The sequence below is a fragment of the Pocillopora verrucosa genome, chromosome 10 (genome assembly GCF_036669915.1).
Source record: "Pocillopora verrucosa isolate sample1 chromosome 10, ASM3666991v2, whole genome shotgun sequence".
Classification (NCBI taxonomy): domain Eukaryota; kingdom Metazoa; phylum Cnidaria; class Anthozoa; order Scleractinia; family Pocilloporidae; genus Pocillopora; species Pocillopora verrucosa.
The window spans coordinates 18,079,598-18,102,097 of NC_089321.1; the positions used below are offsets into that span (position 1 = coordinate 18,079,598).

Here is a 22,500-nt window from a genome sequence, read left to right on the forward strand (position 1 = left end):
GACCAAATGCTTACTGGTTCAAAGCTAAAGAAAATTCAAAGGCAACTATAAGCAGTGTAGAACCTTCAAAATTCTTTTTTACCTTTTCATCAGCTGACATGCACTGGCCTGAACTACATGCCCTCTTGAAAAGTGATGGCAGCAATACTCCAGAAAACAGACGTCAGAATATTATAAACAATCCTCATATCACTGATTAGTTCTTTACCCAACACTTACAGTAAGGGTACTCGAACCGTGAACACTTGAGCGTTTTTTTATGCATTTTTTGACGGATTATCCAATGAGAGTTCTCCATTCAAACAAAAGGATTCGTGTTTTTTGGCGCTATCCAATCACAGCGGTGGCGGGAAAATACGATGTTAGTTTTTCATGTCAGTGTGCCGGTGAAATTTTCGAACGTAATATGGCCTACGTGCCTGCTTATTTTGCTGGTAAGTAGCATCAAATAATCCTTGAAGTTATTTACTGGTACTGAGCAGGTTTTTTGTTGTTGTTCTGCAAAGGTGAGTGCAAACTAGCCGTCAATCGACATCAAGGGATCTACGACAATGGCAAAGTACTGCCACAAGTTTACCGTGAAAGAGTGCTTGATCTACATCATCAAGGTTTCTCGCAAAGGCAAATTTCGCAAAACATGCGAGTTAGCGTTGGATACGTCAACAAAGTCGTACAGTTTTACGAAAACAACAACTCGTCGCTGGCTGCGCCACGGACAACACCGGTGCGGAATAAAATGTCAGCTGATGTTGTTGAATATTTGGAGTCTGAGAAATTATGCAAACCTAGTATGTATACAAGTGAACTTCAACAGCATTTGTTACTAGATGGAGTTTCTCCTCCTGGTCAATTACCATCCACCTCTGCAATAAAAAAGTGCATTCGGGAAGACTGCAGAATGACAAAGAAAAAGGTTTCCCAAGTGCCTAAAGAATCATTGTCAGAAGAAAATACTGAATACACCGATTTTTATCTTGATCAAATTGCACATCACGACTATACAAAACTTCATTTTTTTGACGAATGTAGTGTAATTGTAAATTCGGGAAATCGCGTGTATGGCAATTCCTACATTGGCAAACCAGCGATTGAAATTCAGCGATACGCATCGAACGCTAATTATACACTCAACTTCCTTCACTCTGCAAAAGGAGTGGATTATTACTTTGATGTTTTGAGAGGCCCATCTAATGGCATGGAGCTGCTGAATTTCTTCAATGAAGCTCTGTCAATAAATAGGATAGATGGTTCAACAATTCTGGAGAATGGTGACGTAGTTATAATGGGCAACGGCGGGTTCCATCACGGGCATTTTACAGAGGCAGTATTACGTGACATTCTTAATAAACATGGTGTTCGCCTGCTTTTCCAGCCCGCTTACTCTCCCCATCCAAACATTTGCGAGTTTTGCTTTCACCCAATAAAGTGCTATCTGAAACAAAATTCATCTTTAACAGCTGATGAAACTGAAATAGTGATAGGTGAAGCTGAGTCAAAGATAAGCCCAGCAAATTCTATTGCATACTTTCGAAAATGCGGCTACGTCTGATTGACGACTAAGTTATCATGCCACTGCTATTTTTATCAGCCAGTTTTCCTTCACAACAACAAAAAAAATCGCCTGCTACTAAACTGTAAAAAATTTTCAAGCTTAATTAGCAAAATTGACTGACTTTTTATCTCCCAAAGAAGACTTTATTGAATAGAAGATGTGTAGACTACATGTGATTGGCAGCTGTTACCTTGCACTCTATTTTTATCTTACCCGTGAGAATAAACAAACTTGGGCTTGCTTCTGAACTAAAAGCATAAATTGACAAGTACGCTCTATAAAATACGATCTCTATTGAATGAAAAGTGATATCATTCAAACTAATTCTTACTTTTACAATAAGAAGAAAACTATATTTTTCACAACGCAAACTATGAAATCGTAGTACACAAACTGAGACTAGGCACATGTCAATAAGTGGATTTCAAGCCGGTATGAAATTTAAAAACACAACAACCCGAACAATAAAAACGCTACATAAAGAACAAATCAAATGCAGTGTACTGTAACCACTAGTATAGAATGAATAAAATACACCTGTTACAGTTTCATGCGTTTCAGTTCATTGTACCCTCAGAGGGTCAACAATTCCGTGTTTGTACTCTTTGATAATACTTGGCAGTCTCTAATAGTATGTTTCCTCTAATGGAACTTTATTTCTCAGCGCTCGCTGGAGAATCATCAAGTCTCTATCCAAGGCAGAACGATCCAAGTACGTTGCGGCATTTTGCTTCCTTAAACGGGGTCGCATGATGGCAAAAAAACTTGACTTAGCTCGCTGGCGGGAAGAGATAAATACTTCGTGGTCGCTTTTAACTTTCGCATACTTCTGTTCAAGTTCTTTCAGTTCATGCCGTAAAGTGCGAATTTCGGCCAATAGATGGGTGCTTTTCTTTTATCTTGCAAACGTTGACATCATTACAAGGCATTTGCGTGCATTTCGCTCTGTTGTGACCTGACCAATGGCAGACAGCGCATACTTTTCCACGCGAAACTTGTGGGAAGTCTTCCAAGGCTTTCTGTTTACCTTGAATGTGATTTTTGGCACTTTCAACTTGCAATTCCAGTAGCTTAAGATTTTCTTACAGTTCTAAAGCTCTTCGGTCCAATGGACTTTGAAAAGTTTCAGAGCTTTGATTTGAAGGGGTCGCGATCGCTTCAAACCCAAAATTGGTTGCGGCCTGAGATGACTGCTGCTGCGGAGTTGTATCCACCTATCGTTCAACGCCGCTTTCACATGCTGTCATATTCAGTCATTTTGGCTCAAGGTGGTTGGGCCGACAAGCAGTTTCTGTTTTGATGTTCTTCAGCTCGGCTTCCAATAAACGTCTTTCTGTGAGCAACAGCTTATCAGGAGAGGGGAAAAACAAGTCCAAATCCTTTGATTTCACGTAAGCCGGTGATCTTCTTGAATGAAATCCTCTGTTTTCAAACTCGGGCGAAAGTCGTTCAAGTTTCATGGATGGCGATAATGATTTATGCCAGATATACACTTTGCTTTTTTTCAGCCATGATCTCAATCTCCCACCAGAATAGCAACAAAAAGAAATAAATGTACAAGCCTCGTTACAAAGCTACTTCATAATTGGATAATGCCAAAAAGGCAGGAAAAAGGTCTAAGAGTTCATGGTTCGAGTGCCCTAACTGTAAAGAACTTTATTAAGTACTGGTTATATAACTGATTAGATGCCAAGTGGCACTGTTATAGATTTGTTGAAACCAAGCTGGGGGAAGTATTCATTGCCCTGGTGTTGCCAAGCTGAAAAATAATCCAGAATTAAGCAAACTGTGAGAAAGAGCACTGAAAGGCTATTAAGCTGAGAAATCTCTGACAGTGCAGAGCCAGCAAATTTAGCTTAACTCAATGAACAAATATAGGATGGTAGAAAGGCTTTATATGATATTTGCAAGTACTTGGATTGGTTGCTATCCACATACAACCCAGATCCACCTGATAATGGAATTGGATAAAACCAATAGTTCTTTCTTGTCAACAGCATCACAAGGACATTCAAAACTCTGATACTGATTATATAGATTTACTGAACACTGTACAATGACACACATCCTGTAGTTTAACTTACTGTTTTAGAAAACAGGAAAATGAATCAGACCTTACATGTGGATTTCATTTTCCATTTCAACCTTCCATGAGTGCAAAGCTAAAATTTGAACCCATTAACTCTAAACTACAATTTTCCGATACAAAATGAAGGTGATAACCAAGAGGAATGATCTAAGGCTACATAATCACCAGCACCTTCAACTGCAAGGATGGAGAGCTAACTGTGACATTCAAGTAGTCATTGATTATCGTGCATGTGTTGAATACCTCAAAAAATATACTTCAAAAGGAGAGCCATGCTCCTCTGTTTTAAAAACTGCCTTCAATTCCTTTGTTCGTAATTGTAATAATTCCAGCAGACCCACAAAACTTATAAAGAAAGTGATAATGAAGTCACTTGGTCAAAAGGACTTTTCTGCACAAGAGACTATGCACCACTTGTTGTTATTGAAACTGTAACAATAGGCATTGTTTAGTAGTAGCCTTGTTTCAGTATTTAAACTAAAAGGACGGACGTTTGTAATAACAAGCCAGTTGATGTAACACTTGATGGCAGATATTAAAACGATTCCTTTGCAACTAAACAAAAACTACTCAGCTCATCATTTAATGTAGTTACCATTAGTTTGGATGGTTCTTGCAAAATTAAAACAAATTCTGCCAGGGGAAATGTCGGAACAGACAATTCACTTCTAGATGTTTATGCTAAGCGTGCCATGTATGTTGAAAGTATTCCTGATATTATGACTTTAAATTTTCTTAATTTTGCCCCCAAATACAAAACTGCTAACAACAAACTAACACCTCAGCCAGAAAATACTGAACCTAGAGTTTTCCCGATTTATTCTTGGAATAAGAAAAAAAAACTGTAAATATCAACTGCTTACATATAAACCCTGGCAGACAACACAACACAACGCTTGGGGTGATCAGCCAGGTAATGATGAAATATATGTCACAAAATGAAAATAATTTCTGGAAACTCCTTGTGCTAAAAAAAAATGTTCCTGACTGGCATGACAAGTTACAAAGTGTTCAAAATTACAGTGATGATGACACAATTGCTAAAGAAACCACACAAGAACTTCCTGCACATTAAGAATGGATGCTCTTATCAGATCTCCTTCGTGGATCATTTGCTACAACTGATCAACCACAGCAAATTGTTAACTCGCATCATAACTGGTAATCAGACACACTTAAATATTAAAAAAATCAAATAAGAGAAATGTCTTCATGGATTAAAACTAACAAAGATTCATTCAATTAAACAACTAGGACAGAACAAAATATAGATATGTCTACTTTTGGTGATATGCAGGAGTGTGCTTATGATATTATTAAGGGGCATTCAGAGCAGCATTATCCAAAGGATCCACCACTGCTTATAATTTTTGGTGGTGGTGGAACAGGAAAAAGCTACCTTATTAGTGTTCTTAAAAACCTACTTCAACTATCATGTGCAGTGACTGCCACAACTGCCAAAGCTGCATTTAGCATACATGGTTGTACTATCTATTCAGCATTAACACTTCCTGTCAATGCAAATGGCAACAAAGACTTAACTGGGCAAAGCCTCAGACTACATAATACTCTACAAGAAGCAAGTTCCATTATAATTGATGAATACTCAATGTTAGGCCAAAACATTATTGCCTGGGTTGACAAAAAGTGCAGGCAAGCTACTGATTTAACCGATCAATTCTTTAGTGGAAAGTCAATTATATTAGTTGGTGATCCTATGCAATTACCTCCAGTAGTAGAAAAGCCTCTCAATTACTCTAAGCCCTCCAGCACTCTACAAGAACAAGGTCATTTAGCCTGTTTCATGTTTAACACTGTTCTTAAACTAACACTGAATCAGAGAGTAAAGGCTTCACCCCAGAACAAGCTACATTTAGAGATTTATTGAACCAATTGCACACGGGAGATTGCAAAAAAGATGACTTGAACCTTCTCTTTTGTTGGCAACTGATAATCAACTTCCTGGCCTATCGGAATTCTGCACACAAGTTCTGGACTTGAGCCACTTGTCAGTTGATCTAACATTTAATTTTGGAAATTTTAGCATAACACCGACCTCTTATAGAGACGTCCTTTCAAAATCTGTAAAGACTAGAAAGTGTCCTGTTTTCATAGGGCCTATTTTCATCCACCGAACGAATTTAAGCAAACTTACTTATAGTGCTTCAACAAATTGAAGAGCATTGTAATGGCACTGGAAGATCTAGTAGGGTTTGGAACAGATGGCGAGTACAGCCTTAGCGAGGCAAGATCCACCTGCTTTACAAAGGCAACTTATCTCTGCTGCCTCTCACTTCGAAGGTAACGTTAAAATTAAACCATTTGCATGTAACAGACTTCAGACAATACCTGTTGGAAGTATTTAGGAAGCAGGAAGGACAAACCTATCAACCAGGTCTCCTAGATGCGAATACTCGAGATGAATTTGATACAATTGTTCTCTCATTGAAACAGCCTTGGGCAGAAAGGGACAGGCTCACACAGTAATTCTAAATTCTAAGACTGGATGATGGAAAGGGCCTCCATGATGAAGAATTTGCATGACTGCGGATGTGCAAACAAAGGCAGGCCTTAGTTCTCAACCAGACAAATTTTATACAAATGACAGCAAAAACATGAGTGCCAGACTTCGACATAAAACAAAGGGCAAAGAAGTGGGTGAAACAGCATTCGCCAAAGCCATGAAAGAAATGATTGAGGATGACCAAGAGACTTATAGTAACCCTATTTGGAGCCTCTTAGAGATACAAACTCCAAGTGCAATTTAAAAGATTTCAATTACTTGTGGATGAGTTTGAACAAATGCCTGTGCCTGTGGATGAGTTATGAACAAATGCCAAAGAAAGGATTATGTCCAGAAGATATGACCTATCCATAGACAATATCTACGCTGGAAATTCCCCTCATGCCAACCTCTTGTCAACAAAAACGCAACTATTGTCTGGAGCAGATACATCCTTACAATTATTGCTTCCACATAATTGCATAACAGGAAGTCTAGATCTTCACATCCCTGAGTGGATCTGGAAGAAAGCTGGTAGAATACTCCCCCAATCAAACACCATCTTCCCAGCACCCTTGAGGGACTCCAAAATAAGGACATTCTCCATTATGTCTGAAAGAGGGAGTATTCCACACTTTGTTCAAGTGAACACAAACCTTAAAGCCACCTGTAAATGCACAAATTTCAAACCAAAACAAATATGTTGAAGGTACCCTTGACAAGTTCGTCACATGGTACAAGGGGCAGAAGATCAAGGGTGGACTCTCATCAGTGGTGGCTATTAACATTGACACAAGAGCATCTGGTCAAAAGCAAGGTCCAAAGAAGCAAAGAAAAACAAGAGAAAATGTTGACTTTGTCCTACCTATGTCTTCCTCGTTTCTAGACATGGCAACAACAAGTGTGACTTCAAGTTTGACTTCAGTTGCTACTTGAGGTGCGACCTCAAGTGCCACTGTACCCATTTCACAAACAGCTATCCAGCAGTCATTTGATTCAACACCATTTTGGCTTGGAATGCTTCATTCTCATCATGGCAGCCGCAAACACAATTGCAGTTAAATGATCTTGCTTCCCACTCATCAACCAGTCAATTACTGTATCATGGCACGGATCTACAGCCACAGCATCAGGCTTTTCCCCTGACCAGTAAGGTGTCTCACGTGGCCACGACAATGGGGGGTGGCTAAAATCGTCCTTTTAGACACTAAGGGTCATTACTATAGTCTTTTACGACATCCATGTTTAGCCAAAGGCTGTCCCTAGAGATGATTAAGCAGCAGCATTCATTTAGCGGTATGCATCCACTCAAATCATCTGTGCCCCAAGGTTTTCCTTTAGTTCTGAAACCCGTCATTCCTGAATCTTCTAGTCCTTTCTTTTTAATGAAGCTAAAATGAAATATGTCAAAATGTAATGGATGTGAAGGATGCTTTCAAAAAGACTCTCAGTCTGATGATAGCATGGCAGTCATTGGACGTTTAAAGGTAGACTGGTATCCAAATCTATATTTAGATGGCACCAAATGATGGAAGTTAGGAAGAGCGCAAAGATGATACTACCATATTAACATAGCATGTCTGTGCACATGTTGTCACTGGTTCCATGCAGGCAACTTGCGAGGTCTGTTGAGGAGGACTGCATTACGTAATTGCCCCCATTGGAAACGTTGCACGGGAAAATGGAAATGAGCTAGAAAAGAGAAAGAGAGCATATGTAACTTCACGCAGGCCTGTAATCATGTAATTCCCTGTGTACACCGAGTTCGCAAGTATTATTTCTTGCTCAGACAACCGAAATGTAGTGCTATTCATCGAAAAAGAATAAACATAATTAGTAGTCAGGTTTTTAATTTGTGTTAAGACTGAAATGCGGCAGATTTACGAGGTTTGACCATCAATTTCCGACAGAATTGCTCACGATCGAGTGGTTAGTATAAGCTTACGGATAAACACTTCATGTTCTTTTGATACGCAAATGCAGCCCTTGCTCTTTACCGACGAAAAGAGCATTTCATTACTTTAAAACAATACTATTTGTATCTCCGTCGTCTCTAAACAGATGCAAAGCGAAATTTTACAACTCCCATAGGGGAATTCGTCATTTCAGATCTTAAGAGAACGAAGCTGGCAGTGAGCTTTTGCAACCTCATTCCCAGGTCATTATGCCCGCAAAGCATCAAGGGTACCCCACTTTTCCCGGGTGATGCTTTTCAATGGGCGTGATTCTGTAATGAAGGGAGGCCTGTCTCTTTCGGAAGAGCTTATTGCTTTCTGAGTTTTCCAGCTTACCCTTTTTGGCCTTTACTACTTTAAAATTCATAAATGGCACTCCATTTTCATCCTTGTAAAGAGATATTACACATTTTGGCTAAAATCTGAATCATGAAGTCAACTTAATTTCAATGAGTTTGAAACTTCACTCTACATAAGAACACTTTACTGGAGTATAATGCTATATTTATTAACTGTCTTTCTCATACACATGATTACCATATGTGTTAGCCCTTTAACAACCAAGATTTCATTGGTAATTCTCCTTACTGTAAGTCCTACAATTTATGTGATGTTAGTTTGGAGAATTTGGAATTAGATAAACTAACAGTTCCCTTACTGATATTTTTCTTTATTCTCATGACTGGTCTGCTTGTAATTGTACTGATATTGTTGGGGGAAATTCTTTCCAGGTCACTGCTGGGACTTAAAGGGTTAAATGGGGGATTTCATTACACTGTAATAATTAAAATGTTCTTATGCTTTCACATGTAACAAAAAGTTGCAACGAGAATGTGATGTTATGAAACACTTGCCATGGAAAAACCTGTTGCTGGTAGCTTATGTCTTTAATGTTTAAATTTTCATGGGAAATGCTTTCCTTTGAAAGTGGGGATACAGAAGTTTTCAAATCTGCTAGAAATAAGCTGTTTGTAAGTAATAAAAAGCAAATTGACAACCATACCTTAATGCTTGATATGCTTCACTCACATGTCAGTTGCTAGTACCTATTACTAATTACTAAAGGGACTGTGAGGTTAAAGGCAAGTAATGGTGACATCATATTAGTCCATTGAAACCATATCTTTAATTGCATCTAAAATTTCTTGCAAAAAAAATGGAATAAAAATAACAAAAAACCAAAAATCTTATATTTCTTCTAGGTCAACACTATGAAACCGGTAGTTTTCCTCTCGCTCAACACTATCATTAACAACACTACTTTTTTTTATCAAGCAATACGACTTAACTTGCCAACTCTGTCAAATTGTTACTCTTCTTTTTGATCGACACTATAATACGGTTGCTGTTATTTTTGGCCAAGACTATGAAACTGTTATTCTGTATTTTGGTCAACATTATCAAACAGAAATTTTCTTTTAGGTCAACATAATGAAATTGGTAAACTCTTGAAGTTAAACAGTTTTACAGTAATTATAAAAAGTGCTCATTCTGCTCGTTGCTCTCGTACTCTTGGGGGCCTTCTAGCTTCCACACATTTCATGTTTATCTTCTGTATGATTTGGCTCGGTTGAGGAGAGTCCTTTGAAAACTTTGAACAGACTTTACCTGAAAAAAAAAGTTTAAGTTAATATTAAGTCATATTTACATGTAAAAAAGTACCCCAACTTATATGTGGAATGTTGCCTTACCAAGAAACAAAAATTGCTTGATTGGAGGTAATCAATTGTAATGGGTTCTGTTTTGTTTGCTTGATTTATAAAATTCATAACTTAATTGAAAGCTCAGTGACATTATTTTTTTTTCATTTACTGGTGTCTTAATTATCTCTGCTGTGGCTAAGGGAGTAAGATTAAAACCTTTAGATCAGTTTTATACATTTTTTGTGGAAGTTTCAATCCAGGTTAATTGTAATGGGTTGCAATGGAAACTACTGGGATTCCAGTACTTTGTGTCCAAATAAAATTCTTTCTGCTTCAATTCTATATCATAATTATTGCATGCAAGTTTGTATTAAATTGCTTATTTTTTAAGGAAAACAATGCCTTAAAAACCCAGTCAATTCAAGTTCTAATTAGTGAGTTAGAGATCCCCATGACTGCAAGTTATGTACTTATTTCTGAATAAAATAATTCAGTGTTGCACTACTTACCAACAAGGGCATCAATGATGAGGGGGGTCAACGGAATGTTTGCATCACCGCTTTTGCCTATTCTGTCACTTCCCCTTGCACTTGAAATTGCAAGTGTTTCTTTGGTGAAGAATATGTCAACAACAGCGTTGACATATCCGGACCAGGACTTGAACGCAGAACAGTAGGCCCGTTGGTGAGGGTACCAGAAGACACTGGATCCCTCCATGACCTCTACCATCTGTAAATAAAAAAAACGTATACTAAGTTATATTTTAGTCTGTTTGTGACCTCTACATTTGGCAAAAATTATAAACAACTAAGGTGCATGTACTTACGGCCTTAACGTAGTAAACAGGCATACTTTTCGGATTACAATCATTGAAACTTGCTCTTGGATAGACTGATCAGTAAAGAGTTCTTTTCACTGATCTGACAACATGCATGCTTGTCGATCACTTTGTGCTTTCATAAACACGATTCAATCGAGTTGCTTACCTTCTCTTAGACGCGCTGGAGCACTTCTTTTCCTTGAATTTCTTTCCATCTTTTCTTGCAGTGGAAATAGGCAAACAAACCTTAAAACTCGCTCTGTATAAGTAACAAACTCTCTGAAGAAAGGCTTGCCGAAATGTGTGAAAAATTTGAAAAGGACGCGCATTTCGGCGTGGGTCTGAAGGGCTCTCGTTATTGGTCAATTTAACACCACGTGTTCTTGTGTTGAGTCCGAAAGTCCACTACGCACGCGCACTTGAATAACAACACGTGTGGGGTTAACGTGTGAGGGACCGGGAACTAGACTTTAAGTCAACAAACATGGCCGACGATGGCGAGAAGGTTGCACGAAAACAAAGAGGTCGCTACCGAGAATACATGCGTCATTCTAATCCATACAAATTTCCAGCGGCAAGAAGACGATAAAAATCAAAGTGCTCTGTGAGCAAACTCGTGAATTGACACATGATTTTTTAGATTATGTTTAATGTTATCTGGTTTAGGGAATTTTGTGGTTGATTGTCATATCTACAGTACGAGCAGTAGTTCAGTGTTCACTAATGTAGCAAAGAAACAAAGTAACTTTGGGATAAGAAGGCATTACAATTGAAATGATCATGCTATTACATTTGACAAGGTGGATGATGTCATGTGTTTTAAGCGTCTATCATTTTTGTTTCTGGTTCAAAAGAAAAGGTTGGAAGTAAATGTGGGTGAAAAGTGAAATTTACTGTCTTTCGTTGTAAATATTAGAAAATCAAGGCAATACTGTCTTAATGAAAACATTAACGATTCCCTCTTTATCAAATGCGACAAACGAGAACGAGTTTTGAGTGATATAACTAAGCCAAGCCTGCCACCTTCATTTTGGATCTCCGCCTGGGTAGATTTAAGTCACGTGCTAGGCAACGTATAATCAATAACAAGATAGAATTTCATTTCAGGCCTATTTATCAATTTTGTGGCGTGTAACTTTCGCATTTTAGTACGTTGTATGTATGTTGAATCTTCAAATTGTCTTGAAACTTAAAAGAAAATTGTTCTTTAAAAATTCACTGAAAATCGGTAGCTAAAATTGTTTGTTTAGGTGTTATTTGATTTTCGTGTTAACTTGTAATTTCGTCAGTCGCCGGCATCTTTTGTTGCTTCACACAGGAAAAACACACGCGACGAAACGTAATGATCAATTTTGTCCTCAACCTCACGCCATAACAGAAAAAGCTTTTGAACATCTGTAAACTCCGAGCGCTTCGCAGTAAGTGATATTTTCAATGAATCTTCCGATTGTTTTCAAGTTCAAGGATTGTAAATTACAATTTTATGAAAAACGAAGGTTGTTCTGTTATTTTAGTGAGAATCCTTGCATGCCTGCCAGTCGCTGGTGCCGCTTGTTGAAACTAAAACGAAAAAAAAAACTCTTTTAAGATTATCATTGGCTTCTTTTTCACCCCACCACTGTTCTTAGCAACAAAGGTCGCCATTTCGTCTATTTATTGCTCGCCAAAAACTATCAAATGCACTCAAAAGCCTAAAATCTAAAAAAAAGTTTACAGGAATCGACCAATCGAGCGAGCGAGCGAGCGAGCGAGCGAATGCGATTCCCCACATCGTATCTATAACTCGCTCTTGCGCATGCGCGCAATTCACGAGTTAAAAAGGCAACCTCTATAAAGCGAAACAATCATCAACTGGTACACGAAATGATTTAAACAAATGCGGTGTTGAAGAAATGATTCCCGACACGCGACATGCACAGCCTCTTTGTACTGGCGATCCTGCTGAAATATTCGAAGCAGAAACAAACAGCATGATTTTAGGTGAAGACTGCAGCTATTTTCAAGTGCAAGACATGGAAGATTCAAGCACATTTGGATTGGAAGAAGAAAATAATTCGAGGATAAGCGGAGACGAATTTGAACTGTTTGATTCCGCGGATACTAACACTTTTGAACAATTTGTCAAAGACGAGGATGCTTGCTCGGACATTTTCAGTGACTGTGAGAACCCTGATGAAATAGACACTGAATGCATTCCAGAACATTGTGGAGCAGAATCAGATGACATGCTATATTCGGGAGCTCCAATCACAAGTAACTCAAGTGTTGTGTTGTTGCTATCTTTCGTGTTTAAGCACAAGCTTACACGTGAAGCATTCAATGATTTGCTTGCAGTAATAGAGGCTCACTGTCCCCGGCCTAACAACTGCAAGACAACAGTAAACAACCTGTTCCAATTTCTGAGCAGAGCGAAGGGAAATGTTGTCAAGCATTACTTCTGTGGTTTCTGCAAGGCATATTATGGCAAAAATGTCAAAGGAAACTGTACCATTTGTGGCAAAAGCATCCAAAACAACGGTGGATTCTTCATTGAAGTGCCTATTGGAAATCAGCTGCTTAAGTTTTTCTCTGGTAAGTGCAAGACTAAGTATGTAATTGTGTTTATTATTATTGGCTAAACTTCAGAATACCCAGCCACTTTTCAAGTATTTTCAAATGCTACTACCACAGTCCAACAGTCGTCATAATTTATAACATAATATCGTTATTATTTTCATTATCTATAACAAAATTCTGGTTCTGGAGAGGCCTATTTGTCATGTAATTGGTGCATGATCAGGTTGGTACTGTACATGTACTGGTATCCAATGTCTGCATACTTCAAATCGGATACCTGTAATTGGACACCTACGTCATTTGCAAGTCAATCGACATCAATGGACAGTTTTTTGGGTCTGGGGAGGTGGGGATTTCACACAAATCATGTGCATTCTGATACAGGGATTTGAACCTGGAACTGCAAAAATTAATGCATGCCTCTTTTGCATATGAGCTGTTACTGAATACAATTTAAGCATAGATTACAGGGAAATGTAAAATGCTAGTATGCCCTCTACATCAAGAACGTTCAGCTGTTTTATACAAGGGTCTCTTTTTCTTCAGATTCAGAATTTGTTGATGGACTAAAGTACCGATTTCACCGAGTTAAGAGGGCTGAAGACAATATAGAAGATGTCTATGATGGTTCCCTTTACAAAAGCAAGAGTGGTCCAGGTGGATTTCTTCTTGTATACATGTACATGCATTTTCTTTTGCAAATTTTAGACCAAAAATTGTCACTGGCCTGCCAATGCAAAGCGATGAACATCAACAATGATTGTATAAATTCAAATCACTGAATTTTTTTTGCATTCAAGCTTCGTCATCAGTCTTCAACACACAATCGGACGCATAAGGCCTTGCATTTAAGCTTACTGAAGCCTTATTACATTAAATTTTCGCACCACATTAATTTTGTGATTTTGAGGTTTATGCATTTCACAATTTTGCAAAAGGTTTTGTATTTTGAGTCACTTTTATTCTGTGTTTATCAGTGAGGTGATTTACCTTTTTGGCAATTTACTGTAAAAATTCTTTGACCTAAATATAAGGATTGTTGTACAAATAAGTTTCAAAAACTATTATGTTATCAACCTTCAGGTCCGTTGACACTCACATCTTCAAAGTTAACTTCACTTTTCATTTTCTTTTGGACTTGCAAACTGTAATTTAACTTATTCTTTCTTGATTTTTACCTAATGCATCACATAATTTTCACATCATGTTATGTACACAAAACTTGTTTTTCATGCCACTTAAACTTTTCAATATTTTAAAATTAATTGCCAAATTCGCAAAGTTTAGGCATTGCAAAGATTTCATGTAATAAGGAACATGTAGCTTGTTATTTTCCTACTTACAGTCTGCAAAGATTTCATTTAATATAAAGCCTTGAATCTTTGCTACCAAACTTAATTTTTCAAACATGAAAAACTTTTTTGAAAAAAGGCCTTCAGTTCATGGTGACAATGAGAAGGATCTATTATTCAACAAAGTATGATGCAGTATATGCATGTTGATATTGTTGTAAGTTTCATAAAACTCAAGTTAACACTTGAATTATGACATGTAACACAATGACAATGCATAGGTGAACAGAAACTTGAATGAAATTTTCATCTATGTTTATTAGGGAAGCATGTCAGAGTGTTGCAAAGTTATCTCTTGACTCATGTAAAATATTCTTAGACTTTTATGGTCATTTCAGTTAAAAAAAATGTAGCCTGTCAGAATAATTAATGGTTTTTGCTCTCTGTTTACAATAGAGGACATTATTGTCTCAGTCCAATTAATAAAATTGTCAATTACTCAATGTGTGGACATGTGTTTTCCCATTGCCATTATGAGCATAGATATGTCCCATAGATTTCCCATAGAACTACTGTCATGGGAGATCTTTGGGAAACAAGAGCTGAAATGGTTGAAATATGGAGAGTGAATGTCCCATAGAGATCCCATACAGTTTTCACAATGGGAAATCTATGGGGCATGATGAACACCTGTCAGCTGGTATGGGTAATCTATGGTATACTCTTCATAACGAATGTCCCATATCAATGCCATAGGTAAGGACAGTTGTGGGAATTCTTATTGGTATGGGATGTGTATGGGAACCTTATTCCCATAGGTTTCCCATAAAATAAGAAGCCTTCTATTTTCTTCCCATGCATGTCCCATAGTTAAAAATTTGGTAAAATTTGGCCCCATACCAATTCCATATACCCAGGTTACCTTCCCATACCATTCCCATCTATGGGTCAGATATGGTCCAAGCAGTCCCATACCATTCCCATACTTTTGCTTTGGTAAGGGAAGGTACAAAGAAATAAACATGGTAAACAGTTACAGTTAACACAAAGTAGAACGTTTGAAAGCTCAGAGATATGCATTACAATCATCAAATCCTATGCATCCTTGCAAAAAGGGTCAATTGTCACCATAACTTCTCTCAAACATTCATACTGATAACAGGAAATCGTTAACTTTTGTCACTAGGTAGTACTGTACTTACAATAGTTCTACAGACAAAAATGCATTTTTCTAAAGTTATCTCATAACTTATGACTGTACAGGTTACGTGGAAGGTTCCTGCTCGGGGACTGACCTTTCAATTACCTCAGCAAACTGTGATCATCAAAGTTGCAAGTCAAGGTGTATTTAACAAATGCTCAAGTTTTCAAAGTAGTCACCTAATTGTTACAGTGGAGTTCACTTCTTTTTGAGGCCATCTTCAGCTTGATCATCCTGTTACATGTGAAAACATCAAATGTTACTCACATATTCAAATAATTCAAATAATTGGCTTAATCAAGAGTTATAACTTTCGCAATAACCTGCTTCCTTTAACCCTTTAATCCCTGAGAGGGACTAGCATCTTATTTCTCCTTTCAATATCACCCCCGAGTCAAACATTAAGGTTATGAGAATAGAGGATTCTTGATAGGGAATAACTGTGACGCTGATGGGATGTGATTACAAATCAATGGAACTTGACTGTTTGCTGCTCCAAATCTTCTAGGAGATGCTGAACGAGTGTTGGTTTGGTCTAAAGGCTGACGGAATCGCAGCACTTTCACTTCTGGTACCAGCGGAAGGGCACTTTAAACTCAGGATCCCCGCTGAATTCTTTTGCCTTTAGCCATAGCATCAATCCATTAACAGCTATTCCAATGCAAAATGAAGTGAGAAGGTTACCAAATAATCAAAAGGATAAAAATTGAACACATCTTAATTTTGTTTGGATACTTGTGAAAATTGGCTAATGAGAAGCTTCCTTACACAATGTTGTCACATGATACTACAATTGTTTGGAGAGTCATACATTCAACTCACATTCACTTTGCAATCAGTTGATTGATTCACTTCGTGATCATGTTTCTGTTGTTTTAAAATACAAAATCAATGTTTGACAAAAAAATTACCTTGGCTTCTCTGCTCTGTTAACCATTCCAGCATTCTTTTATCAAGCTCCAGATACTTTGGCATGAAGCATCCCATTGTCTTCCATTTCGCTGACAATTTAATCTTGCCATTAAAAAGGTTCCCTTGATCTTTCCTGCAGTGACAGACCATCAACTCACAGAGGCCATTTCAGAGTTATTTTCAACAGCTTCTGCTTTGGCAACTATTTTTAGTTTAAATGCGAGGTTGTATGATGTGCAACAGGCCTTGGGCATGATGACAACTTGACTTGAAATAAACAATTGCACACATGAGATTGTTTGATAGACACTACGGATGTGTAGCTACTGGTGATGCCACCTAACAACACAGTTAGTTTGAAATTGATTTTCTGGATCACATTAATTCATCTGAGTTATGATTCGTTGCTTTTTAATTGAATAGTTAGGTTTCTTGTCCTTTGCATATTAAATCACCATAAATCATCAGCGTCTAAGCCTCCTTTGCAACAATCAATTTAATTTTTTTGCAAAATGTTAGGTGTTCCCATAGTTAACAATTCATTCTTGTAATAATTAATGGGTCTCAGCTTAAAGCCAGGTGTTTTTTATTTATTTTGATCATGATCTTGATCTATTACAGTTTGTTAAGAGCATTCTCTTGGGAATTTCTGTTTATCATTAGTGTTAATACATTTTTCAGGGGAGGATCCATAAACGTTAGGAATGGGATGCTATACATAGCAGTTATGATTGAATAGAGGGGTGCCCCACCCCTTAAAAACAATTTGTCAAGCTTCCTAATACCAAAAGAACAAAAATATATATGAACAGAAAACAATACCATCTCAACTCAAGTGGTAAAAAGCCCATTCTCTTCTCCCCACTGCTAGGGTTGCTATCTTGTAACATAGATGGAGTTGAATCTTGTCATTTGTTTCAGCAGGCAAACATGATGGACCAGCAGAAGCTGCCACAGAGCCTTTTGTACAGCTACCAAGGTTGCAAGACCTTTTACAGTTCAGTTGTGGCAGTCCATACCTCCCAAACCATGGACTTATTAAGATCAGCTTTTGCAATTCTTCACTTCCTGACCCTAAGTCCTATTTTTCAACAGTGAACCAACTTCTCTTAAATAACGACTATCAGTCATTTATGACCTCAAAGAACATTGCAATCATCCGTAAGCACCAAGGTTATAACCAAGGGTAAAGTTTAATTAGGAGATTTTAATACTAACATTAACATAATCATTACTAAGTTACAGTTTTTGATATTTTGCTATACTAGATATTTTGCTTTATGAAACCATAGTTAGTAGAGGGGGGACTGGTCAGGAAACCTGGCGAACATCAAAGAGAGATGTCTTTGTCTAAGAATTTCACTATCACGTGACGTTGACCCTGCACAACATTTCAAGATGGCGTCTGTGTAGGAGAGCGATCGATGCGTGAGATTGGAAGTCTATTTATTCTATTTAAAACCGTGTTTTTTGACGCGCTAAGTTTACAGATTCAAGGAAAAGGTTTTCATGATTAGTTATACGTGATGCCGGGTGAAAATTGTACGGTGTGGGGCTGCGGATCGTGCTGGAGAACGAAAGGTCTTGGTATATTTAAGCTGCCAGCGGCAAAAGATGAGGTTCACAAGAAGTGGAGGGAAGGTTGGCTTGGCGAGATTACGAAAACTCGCGAGAAGAACTTTGAGTTTCAGAAGCTGATAGAAAATGACACAGTCTATACTTGCGAGAAGCACTTCAAACCTGATGAGATAGAAATATGTAAGTAGCAGTTTACGTATAAAAAGCAGCTTAATGTGTCAATTATTGTCTTAAGTGTAGTGATTTCCTTGGCAGCGAGCTGTTGTATTTGGAGGTTTTGTCCTGTAGTTTCTATCTGAAAAGTATTTTGTGACTAAAATTTAAAAAATACGTTTCAATTATATTCATATGTTTATATATATAAATTTAACTTTCATCAACTGTGCACTGTCTTTATTTGACCATGGGTGGAGTCCAGCCAGAAAGCTTTCACTACTTTGTGACTTAAAATTTCTCATTTACCAATTATTCTCTTTTATTACTTTTTACTGTAAGTTGTGTGCCTTTTGCCCTTTAAAGTTTAATAAGAAAAAAAATTATCTTTTCAATCTAACTGTGTTTTACTGCATTCCTTGTAACTGATTTCAAGTGTAATTTTGATTATACTTTTCGCTGACTTCTTTCAGTTGAATCTGCAAAAATGACCAAAAAGAAGGTAAAATGTGGAGCCATTCCAACTGAAAACATGCCCAAGAAAAGCCACGAGACACCAAAACCTCCCCCGCGACCATCAAGGGAAATTGTTAAAGAGGTACCTTCTTTGGTGGAGAGCAGAAAATATTATAAGGGACTGCCAGATCTATATAAAAGAGTAAAGTCACTGAAGACCGTTAGTGAGTGGACAGTGGAAGAAGGTAGTGACAGAATCATTTTGAGAAAAAAGGATTGTTTTCAGCTGCCCGAATTTGAAGTCATTATTGATGACAGTCTGGGATTTACCATTTTAGTTTATGGATGGTTCTTACCTGAAGACCATCAATTGTACACACAGAAACTGAGGTCTATGAACAATGTGACAGTGTCTGATTTATTACGAGAAATTGAATGTCAGCTTATTTGCCTTGGAGTGCAACCCATTGAATTTAGCGGTCAAATAATTCCACATGTAATCCCAAGAACTGTTGACCCCTTGTATTGTGACGATGAGGGTGGTTTTGACTCTTTCCCTAAGAAACAGTTCTGGCGAACAGCTGATTGTAGTCTACTCTGCAACCCAGCATCTCAGCACTGCGATGCTTGCATGGACTATTCACATGCCAGTGATCTCAAAGTAAAAGCAAAGCAAAGGAGGCTGTCCGAACCAGCACACCTCAAAGCACCTGTGGCAAACACAGCACCTGATAGACTCAAGCTTACATTGCAGATGCAAAGGCTGAAATGTTCTGAGCTTGAGCACCAGTTGGAGGAAATGAAGCAGGAAATAAAAAATTCTCCAGTCCTGGTTGATCATGAGCTAAGCAATGATCTCACTTCCATAATTGGCGACTGTGCGTCTGGTATGACACCATTCATGAATCTTTTCTGGCAGCAACAGAAAAAATTATTGAAAAGCAGTGCAACTGGTGTCAGATATCACCCGATGATAATACGTTTTTGTTTGTCACTGGCTGCTAAGTCTCCGTCCTGTTATGAAGAATTGCGAAACAGTAAAGTTCTTGTGCTGCCAAGTCAACGGCGACTCTGCGACTACAGAAATGCTATCCGACCACAGAGAGGGTTCCAAGAAGAGGTCATCGAGGAGGTAAAGTCAGAAACACAGTCGTACTTTGATGTGCAGCGATACGTAGTCCTGTTGTTTGATGAAATGAAGATAATGGCAAACCTGGTCTTAGACAAAGTGACTGGAGAACTTATTGGTTTTACTGACCTGGGTGACCCAGACTTAAATTATGGGTCACTAGAAAAAGTCAATGAGCTTGCCACATATGCCTTAGCATTCCTGGTGCGTGGGGTGTGCACAGAGCTTAAATTCTGCTTGGCTCATTTTGCAACAACAGGAGTCACTGCAGCTCAGTGAATGCCTCTTTTCTGGGAAGCAGTTGGCATTCTTGAGACAACCTGCAATCTTTGGGTCATTGGGGCCACTTCTGATGGGGCATCACCAAACCGATGATTATACAATGTAGCTGCATTTCTGGATAACCCTCTGAAAAAGGTTGTAGATTTCAATGGAACCTGAGAATGATATTTTCCATAAAACTTTTCAGTGTCTCCATTTTTCAAGTATCCATCATACAGTGTTTTAAACACACAAAATCCCTCAGTTTCATTGGGCTGTTTATATTCATAGTGCTTAAATTCCTTCCGCAAGTCAACACTGAATACTTTGTTTTCTTTAACCTTTTGCAAGGCATCATTCACAATTTCAGCAAGAATGCTCAGTGTCAGAGACACTGGTTGGGGCTGATCACTGTGTTTGGCATTTCTGTGTCTTCGGTATCCTCCACTGGACTTGTATTTTTTACCACAGTCACTGCATATAATTTCCGTCGATTGAACCTACAATGGCAGGGGAAAACAATAAATAAGGATAGGCTACTGTAAAGTGTTTAGATAAAACAGCATTGCCTGATGTGAAATATCACGAGTTCATTTGGATATTAAGACATTCATTACAAACAACGCTGTAATAACTAAGCTTCGCAACAGCTGTTCATAGACATAGGCTAGCATGAGTTCTTTTAGTCTCTTCCATTGCTAGAACATTTATTTCGAAAGAATCCATGTCTATAGAATTATTAATACGGATAAACAAGACACAAACTCACAAGCGTCCTCACGAGCAACTTATAGGATAAGATTTTACTATGATGCAGCTGAAAGAGCAGATATTTTTGTAATTCCATACTCACATCGCTAACTAAGCTTTCAAACTGTCCATCTAAGTCTTCTTCTTCTTCCAGGATATCCATGATAGCATCAAAGTCTTCTCCAAAGACATAAAGATCGCTCCTTCGGCCCGCCATCTTGTTTTGCCGTGTGCAGGGTCAGTGTCATGTGACAGGTCGGTTCAACATCTGAGAGGCCGCTATTGTTTTAGCCTTTGAAGTTTACTGAGTTTCCTAACCAGTCCCCCCTCTACTAACTATGATGAAACGGTTGTTGAAAAATGCAACCATGTAGAAAAAAAGAAACAGCATTTCGCACCTATTATTAGGCAAGAAGTTTTTATGTATTAAAAGCTAGCCTTAATCTTGTTTGAAAGCAATTTGTCTTGTTTTGGTGGGATGCCTGAATAAAGACTAAAGTTATCTAGTACTTGCTGAATCAATTTTTGAATGGTGGCATTTTGGGTACAATTCAAACAAGTTACATAAAAAGTCACCACAATCATGGTTTCAGCACACACCACCCCCAGTAATATACCTTTTTTAATACTAGAGTCTGACTATGTATATGTCATGCATGTAAAGGATGCTTATTATGTAGCTGAAGCTGCCAGTGGGAGAATTAAAGTAAATCCTGTATTCTGATTTGCTGACCATGTAAACATTTGCCTTGCAATTTCTGCAAGGTAACAGTGTTTTAAAATTTCCACTGAAGGAAACTGGAAATGTTAGATAATAAAGGTCAATTTTTGCAAACTATTTTTTGGGAATGCTGTGTTGCCATAGCTATGGTTTCTACCTTATGGTTGAAAAATCATAAATAAGTAATCAAATCTACCTTGATACCCTCAAGGGGTGAATTTCATGAACCAAAACACTAGTGGATCCAGACCTTCAATTAATTAGAGGTCCCACTCATCCAGACCCTAAAAAAGGGGGGGCCCTGTTCTTAAACATAATCATTCTCAATCCTGACCCAGATCCCTACCCTAGATTCACCTATGCAAAATAACAAAAAAAAGAAAGTTCAGCTCTAATTTGTGACTCAAGTAGTAATATAGCGACAGTATAGCGCGAACCAATCAGAATTGAGTATTGAGGTCATGTGATACAAATGGACCAATCAAAAAGGCGGATTTTCACATTCCATTCTGATGAAGTCACAAAAAACCCCAAACGCCTGGTACCGAGTTTAATGCGCGCGTGCGGGTTCGCAAGCGTGAGGAGATAGGGATTTTTTTGCGCGCGGTTTGCAAGCACGCGTCGACCATTCCACGTCTACTCTCGACAATCATCGCTTGCAAACTTGCTGGAATCTTAAAACCAACCAGAGGAACATGCAGCAGGTTCTGACGCAAAATAGAGGCGGATCACAGAGTTAACCGTATTCCTACTATTATCTCAAGACAAAATCAGTTCGATATTGGCTGTCTAAGGGCTAAGGGCATGATTCAGTAAATCATGGGAACTTATTAAATATTCAAAATCACACCTCTTCGACCCCATCAAGATCCGAAGTCAATAGCATGACCACAAGCTCCCTTGGGAGGCCTCACTTCGTTCCGTCGATC

General features: G+C 38.1%; 4 protein-coding genes and 2 pseudogenes across 4 annotated transcripts; 4 read left to right on the forward strand and 2 right to left on the reverse strand.

Annotated features, from left to right (window-relative positions):
- Nucleotides 1-406: 406 nt before the first annotated feature.
- Nucleotides 407-1,549, forward strand: LOC131782355 (uncharacterized). The gene is made up of 2 exons (XM_059099087.2): nt 407-434; nt 507-1,549. The coding sequence occupies exons 1-2, from the start codon at nt 407-409 to the stop codon at nt 1,547-1,549; spliced, it is 1,071 nt and encodes a 356-aa protein (XP_058955070.2).
- Nucleotides 1,550-4,914: 3,365 nt separating this feature from the next.
- LOC131782356 (ATP-dependent DNA helicase pif1-like) lies at nt 4,915-5,529 on the forward strand. Its single transcript, XM_059099088.2, has one exon. The coding sequence runs from the start codon at nt 4,915-4,917 to the stop codon at nt 5,527-5,529; it is 615 nt and encodes a 204-aa protein (XP_058955071.2).
- Nucleotides 5,530-9,585: 4,056 nt separating this feature from the next.
- Nucleotides 9,586-10,826, reverse strand: LOC131784253 (uncharacterized). Its single transcript, XM_059101052.2, has 3 exons — nt 10,729-10,826; nt 10,252-10,471; nt 9,586-9,707 (listed from the first exon to the last, which is right to left on the reverse strand). Exons 2-3 carry the CDS (start codon nt 10,469-10,471, stop codon nt 9,586-9,588), a joined length of 342 nt encoding a protein of 113 aa, XP_058957035.2. The 5' UTR covers nt 10,729-10,826.
- A 220-nt stretch (nt 10,827-11,046) lies between these two features.
- On the forward strand, nt 11,047-13,900 carry LOC131784251 (uncharacterized; annotated as a pseudogene).
- A 4,149-nt stretch (nt 13,901-18,049) lies between these two features.
- Nucleotides 18,050-20,680, forward strand: LOC136283977 (uncharacterized; annotated as a pseudogene).
- LOC131782358 (uncharacterized) lies at nt 20,226-21,067 on the reverse strand (the record flags this gene model as incomplete). The annotated part of the gene is made up of 2 exons (XM_059099089.2): nt 20,954-21,067; nt 20,226-20,600 (listed from the first exon to the last, which is right to left on the reverse strand). Coding segments are annotated over exons 1-2 (489 nt in total), but the record flags the coding sequence as incomplete, so codon positions are not given.
- Between the last annotated feature and the right edge of the window lie 1,433 nt (nt 21,068-22,500).

Coding starts and splice junctions, on each gene's coding strand:
- LOC131782355 (XM_059099087.2), top strand. CDS start 407: ATGGCCTACGTGCCTGCTTATTTTGCTG. Junction 435..506: donor CGTGCCTGCTTATTTTGCTG/GTAAGTAGCATC, acceptor TGTTCTGCAAAG/GTGAGTGCAAACTAGCCGTC.
- LOC131782356 (XM_059099088.2), top strand. CDS start 4,915: ATGTCTACTTTTGGTGATATGCAGGAGTGTGCTTATGATATTATTAAG.
- LOC131784253 (XM_059101052.2), bottom strand. CDS start 10,471: ATGGTAGAGGTCATGGAGGGATCCAGTGTCTTCTGGTACCCTCACCAA. Junction 9,708..10,251: donor CATCATTGATGCCCTTGTTG/GTAAGTAGTGCA, acceptor TTTTTTTTTCAG/GTAAAGTCTGTTCAAAGTTT.